Source organism: Phytophthora sojae (assembly GCF_000149755.1).
Source record: "Phytophthora sojae unplaced genomic scaffold PHYSOscaffold_33, whole genome shotgun sequence".
NCBI lineage: Eukaryota > Oomycota > Peronosporomycetes > Peronosporales > Peronosporaceae > Phytophthora > Phytophthora sojae.
In genome coordinates, this window is record NW_009258147.1 from 5,196 (window position 1) to 11,087 (window position 5,892).

Below are 5,892 nucleotides of genomic sequence, written 5' to 3' on the forward strand. Positions count from 1 at the left end.
TTTTAGGGAACACTGTGCCATCGGTTAAAGAGGTTACTTCAACAGCGTGTAGACTGTCTGTTTGAGCAAATTGTAGCAGTATACTTTCCTAAGAGGTCGGTGACACAGGTACTTCCCTGCAGTTGCCGTTTGGACGCGCGAATGCAGCGTAGGGTGTGCTCAATGCAGTCTCCACTGTTGTAGCCTGCGGTGACTTGATACATTGTTCGCCTTCACCAGAGCGCAAAGCATTTCGAGTACGTAGAAATAAAAGTACCAAATGCGGCATCCCTTTTATTCGTTGAGCGGTTGCTTTTGCAGGATTGGGTCCCTACCAAAAATAGAGAGTTCACCCGACATAGATGCAGCAGATATGACAGGTCTTAAACGGAGCATACCAAAAATAGAGAAATCACCCGACATAGATGCAGCAGAAATGACAGGTCTTAAACGGAGCGAGACGTAAAAATGGTCTCAATAAACAGCCCTAACACTAGACTTATGTCGTGTAGCCATCATAAAAAATAATGTTGAAATTTGTATGGATTATGTTGACCATCACTCTGCAGGCATATCGGCGACATAACTCATCTTGTGCGCCTCCAGCTTCAACCTCTCACTTTCGAAAAATCACGGCCAAGTGACAAGCGCCTGGAAGCGCTGCAGTCAGCATAAAAAAAACACCGGGTAAGTTGCCTGATACGACTAGCGGCTTGGTCGAAACTATGCTAACATGTTCTACTAATACTCGCAGCGATCATGGCTCGCCTCGTACACTCCGCCGTGCACTGGACCGCACGATGCATCCTGGACTCGTCGAGTGAAGACGAGAACGTGCCGCCGAATGTGCAGCGAGGCGGCACCCAAGCGCCAGCCGAGAGCGCGAAGTCTTCCTCCCCCGGGAGCACCAGCTTCACGGGGACCACGACGGTGCTGTGGATGTCGCCGCAGCACGGGCTCCGCGCCCCGAAGGAGGTGTCCAATCCCCCGACGAAGGCTTCGACGGCTGGCGCCACGGTGACCACGCCGCTCACGACTGATCCTGTGCCGACGACGGCTGGCGTCACGGCGGCAACGGCGCCCGAGACGGATCCCGCCACGCCTGCAACCCCGCCGCCCACGAGGAATCCGCATAACCCGACAACGTCGTCGCCGCTTCTGCTGGAAGGTCCGCCATCCCCACACCCACGATCGTCTCCGCCGCCAGACCGACGGCCACTCCGTGAGCGCCATAGCTCGCGCAGCGAGCGACGAGCGGCTGCTGGACCGTATGAACGTCGCGAGCGGCGTCATGAAGCGACATCGCCGACGGTGGCGCCGAATGGTGTCATGCGCGCAGCCCGTGGGTCGGCGTCTCTGGTTCCAGCGCGCCCAGCTCGCACTCGTGGTGTTCACTACCAAGGCCGCTTCGTTCCCGCCCGCTGGCCGTTCTACGTAGCCCACCTCCGCACGCAATTTAATCCCACGGGGGTCATCTTCCCTGCGGTCCCGCACTTCGGCTGGTGCGACTGCGAGGACCCGTGTCGAGTTGGACGCTGCCGCAACTCCCTCATGCAGCTATATTGCAACGTGAACTGTTGCCCCTACAGCGGCAACTGTGGGAATGGTTTGGTCGAGTCGACCAAGGTTGCCTTGGCGAGGAACGTGGTGACCAGACAATTGGCCGTGGTGGCGCAGCAGTTCATCGCTGCTGGCGTGGTTTTGGGCAAATACCTGGGAGAGATTGAGCATGTGAGCGCCTCTCACGCTGCTCGTCCGCGGAATGAAGGCTATCGGCTGGTCATGACGCAGAGGCCCGAGACACCAAGCCACCCCGTCCGAGTAGCCGTCAACGCGCAGCAGATGGGTGGACTAATGCGCTTCGTCAACCACTCGTGCGCGCCTGTGGTGCACTTCTTGGAAGTTGCGAATGGGCGGCAGACCACAGTGGTTGTGGCCACCGCGCACGCCATCGACGAGATAACCGTGGACTACCGACCAGATCTTTGGGTCGTGTGCCGCTGTGGCCACGCGAATTGCCGCCACGGCGACATCCAACACTAGCAAGACCCGTAGGCGGCGCTCTCAAGGTCGAGGTCTGGTTGAAGTCAAGAAGAAGTAGTGGGAGATTTGCAGCAATTGGTAAGGACATTGTATTCAAGTCTGGTTCGCTGTTGAATCTAACTGCGTTGAGGTGCATCTATCCCTTGTACCTTGCCTTTGCTGTTGACGTGCCAGCAGAGATCGACGTGAACTTGGCGCCAAAATGAACGCTGTGAGCTGCTATGTGGCTCGATGTTAATCTTTGTATCAACCACGAGCTCGCTTAGTTTGCGCGCCAACTAGGCCCGCGAGTAGCTGTACGCGCCAACTTCAAGTAGCAGTCCTGTGTTTGCCTTGCAGGAGCCTCCTTCGGCGACGGAGAGGAAACCAAGCTCCTGTGGCTCTCATTATTGGTTTTCCCAAGCCTCGCTCAAGTCCACGCCCCCACTCGACCCCGCTCACCTCCTCCTACCCCGTTTCCGGTACGCTGCTCTCCTCATGAAAGCTGCCGTCGCGTCACCTTGGCACCTACATGTTACTGTTTGACACTCACAACCTCGTGCATTTGCTTTGGTTATAGATGGCGAAGTTGAGTAGAAGCACTAACAACAAGCTGTCCGAAGTGCGTCGCCTCCTGGCGCTCGTCAAACACTACCTCCCGCTTGGCAAGGACGAATGGGAGCGACTCACAAACTCCTACAACGCGAACCGATGTCGTGGTGTCGCCGAGCGCGACCACGAGCCTCCGTCGAAAGTTCAAGGTGCTCTACAGTGCGCGCAAACCTACGGGCGTGGCCGACATGCGGCCACATGTGCAGCTGGCGAACCAGCTTAAACAAGCTATCGACGACAAGGCCAGCGTCGTCGACATGGACGACGGTGCCGACGTCGACCAAGTAGATGAGGAGTATGATCAGGACTTCTCGTTCGACTTCGAGGGCGAGGAGGGGCTCGGGGACATCACGCGCGAAGACGCCGACGCTGACTCAGGCGGGAGCACCACCACTAACGACTCGATGCACTCCGGCGAGACGCCGACGTCGGTCGGTGACAGCGTGGGCAACGCGGACCTGTCGGAGCTGCTCGACGCAGCCGGCGTCTGCGAGGGGCTAGAGGCATTCGCGACGCCGCGCCCTCTTCCGCCGTCGGCGAAGTCGATGCAGCGCAAGTTGCGCTCTAGCTCGGCAAAGAATGTTGGGCAAGGGCCCACTGCTGCTGCTGCAGCAGCGGCTGCCGCTGGCGCATCTACGACAGCAGCCAGCGCTGCTAAGGCTAAGTCTGGTTCGCAGCAAGGCGCTAAAGGGCGCGCGCCAAGCAAGAAGGAGTCCAAGCCGAAAGGCTACGCGACTTCCTCGAACCGACTCGGAGGTATCGACTTGGCTGACTTTCGTGACACCTTGGGGCGCAAGCGGGCCCTCGAGGACGACGAGGAGCCCTCGGAGGCTAGCTTCGCCAAAGCGAAGCGCGTGGAGGCTACCAGGGCGACCGCCGAGCTCAAGAAGCGTCTGACCGACTTGTAGAGCAGCGCCAGCAACATTGGTGGCTCCATGTTTGAGATGATGCTGCTAATGCGCGATGAGAGCGAGCGCAAGGCTGAGCTCCGCCGCGCTGAAGAAGAGCAGCGTCGCCGCGACGAGCTTGCTGCTCGCGAAGCCCGCTGCCTTGCCGACAAGGCGGAAGCAGAGGAGCGTAGCCGTCACGAGAGACTGGAGACGGGGGAGCAGCGCCGTCAGGAGAAACAAGAGGCAGAGGAGCGCGCCCGTCGTGACAAGAAAGATGCTCGGGCTCGCACTCAAGAACTGTTGCTCATTCTGGGCGCTCTAACGAAGAAAGACTGAGCCGCAAATGCTCTAGCATGACGGAGGCAGCAAGGAGATCGAAAGAGGAAGGAAGTGCATTTAGTAGCGTATCATCTTCAATACAGCCCTAAGTCGCAAGCAACAGGGTACTTAACTTTTGTTGCGAGAATTGGCAGCATGGATTCGATTGTAGCTATTAAAGTGCATGCTGCACGAACGAAGGTGCTATTACGTTGTACTAGTACGTGAAAGCTACGGACGGAGATGCAAAACACTTCATCCACACCACTACAGCGCTAGTTGCTCGGGCATCTCCATCGCGCCCGACAACGTGGTCTTGATCTCTGAAATCCCGACTGTGCGAACTCTGTAGTTCGCAAGCCGGAATAGGTTGCCGATGCGCATGCCTCGTAGGTTCGGGTCGTAGGGCAGCGGCAAGTTGAGTCTGCTGTAGACCTTTTGCACGCAACCCATTCCCCATTCTGCAGCCTGGCGGATGGAAGTGATAGCATTGTGTAGGGTGCGTGCGGTGGCGCGCAGTGAAGGCTCAATTTTCTCGATATCTCCGTCCTTCAACGGGGTGAGGATTCGCCCCGTCACGGCCGTGGAGCACGGGAAGGCGGAATCGGACACTACGCTCATACGACCATCGGGGCAGTACTGGAGGTCCGTCAGCTTGCCGCGGAACTCCAAGGACTTGTCCGAGTCGTTCCAATACCCTGGGCAGTTGTGGCGAGATCAGATAATGCAGCCATCGGCTGCAACGCACATCGTGCCGGTCACGAAGACCGAGTGCAGCCAGCCATTGTACATGGCGTTCTGAAGGTCTGCGTTAGAAGGCTCTTGCACCTGTACAACACATTGCAAAAGCATTTAGAGTTAATGATTATACAAAGTAAAAGGCAAGTTCAAGAGCATGCATACGTACACGAAGGTTTTTACCATTTATAAACCCGAACGTGTGGGTGAGCAAAGGCTCACGCTTGTTGACCATCCGCGCCAATTCTACCTGGCACGAGGGCGAGGGCCACGAGATACGCGCAGGAGCGTAGCCGTTCAGCGCCCGCGCTAGCGCCTCTTCGGCTTTGCGCAGCGTCCTGGAGAGCGTGTTGGGCGGGACCCCAAAGGTGATGCATAGGGAGCTCTGTTCCAATGACCCGACGTAGAAGGTAAGAACGAGACCCAGCACTTTTTGTAAGTAGCGCAGCTTGGGTGGGCGTCCTCTTGACGACGGCGGCGGCATGTTGTAGAAGCAGGAGAATCTACAGAGCAACTGATCAAACGCTACTGTACTCGTAGCAGTAGTGTTAGAATAGAGATGTAATACAGGCCTTTCAAAGAACTCACCGCGTCAGACTCGTAGCGTTCAAGAAGTTGATGTCAGTGCCGTACTCGTACAGCGTCATCCAGCCTGATGCACACGGCGCGTCGAGACACTGCGTGGTGAGGTAGTGGCGGGATCGCATGGCGACGCGCCACTCCTCCTCCAGCAGGAGTTGATGGACGTCGCGGCGGGCGTCGCGCACGCGCTCGGTGTACGCCTTGTACGCCTCGTAGAGAAGCAGGATCACGCCGTCGTCTCCGTCAATCATTGTCGCGCTTGCGCAGGAGGGAGTAGGAAGGGAAATGGCGAACTTCAAGTCTACTATTCGCGAACTTCAAGCGGATCTGGAAAGATTCAGCTCCAAAGTGTCCCGCACTAACTGTCCTATAGTGTGATCAAAGACTTGAAATGAGACTATTAGGATCGACCAGAGTTTGCTTATTAATGCATTTGTGGCGGCCAAATTTTAGGATATGGCGGCATATTTTCGTGTTAAGCCTGTCATATCTGCTGCATCTATGTCGGGTGATTTCTCTATTTTTGTTAGGCACCCATTGTTCTTGCTGGAGGAGGGCGAAGAGAAATTGAGACGAACGAGCGTTGGTTCTTGTTGTACTGTATGATGAAGAATTAAAAAGACTCGCACAGCGCTTTAGTATGCGCACTTGTCTACGATCCCATGTCCTTCATTTGGCGCCTCGAACTATCTCATGTTAAGCCCTCTAACCCCGTATTCTGTATCCTACAGAATAAGCATTGTCACAGGAC

The 5,892-nt window shown here is 56.4% G+C and overlaps 4 protein-coding genes across 4 annotated transcripts; 2 read left to right on the forward strand and 2 right to left on the reverse strand.

The window, feature by feature from the left end:
- Nucleotides 1–1,496: 1,496 nt before the first annotated feature.
- On the forward strand, nt 1,497–2,041 carry PHYSODRAFT_292796 (hypothetical protein). Its single transcript, XM_009541783.1, has one exon. It carries the CDS (start codon nt 1,531–1,533, stop codon nt 2,020–2,022), a length of 492 nt encoding a protein of 163 aa, XP_009540078.1. The 5' UTR covers nt 1,497–1,530; the 3' UTR covers nt 2,023–2,041.
- Nucleotides 2,042–2,870: 829 nt separating this feature from the next.
- Nucleotides 2,871–3,839, forward strand: PHYSODRAFT_256466 (hypothetical protein; the record flags this gene model as incomplete). The annotated part of the gene is made up of 2 exons (XM_009541784.1): nt 2,871–3,517; nt 3,584–3,839. 2 exons carry the CDS (start codon nt 2,871–2,873, stop codon nt 3,837–3,839), a joined length of 903 nt encoding a protein of 300 aa, XP_009540079.1.
- A 249-nt stretch (nt 3,840–4,088) lies between these two features.
- Nucleotides 4,089–4,274, reverse strand: PHYSODRAFT_536349 (hypothetical protein; the record flags this gene model as incomplete). The annotated part of the gene is made up of 1 exon (XM_009541785.1): nt 4,089–4,274. The coding sequence occupies one exon, from the start codon at nt 4,272–4,274 to the stop codon at nt 4,089–4,091; it is 186 nt and encodes a 61-aa protein (XP_009540080.1).
- A 412-nt stretch (nt 4,275–4,686) lies between these two features.
- Nucleotides 4,687–5,392, reverse strand: PHYSODRAFT_536346 (hypothetical protein; the record flags this gene model as incomplete). Its single annotated transcript, XM_009541786.1, has 2 exons — nt 4,687–5,092; nt 5,148–5,392. The coding sequence occupies 2 exons, from the start codon at nt 5,390–5,392 to the stop codon at nt 4,687–4,689; spliced, it is 651 nt and encodes a 216-aa protein (XP_009540081.1).
- Nucleotides 5,393–5,892: the final 500 nt, after the last annotated feature.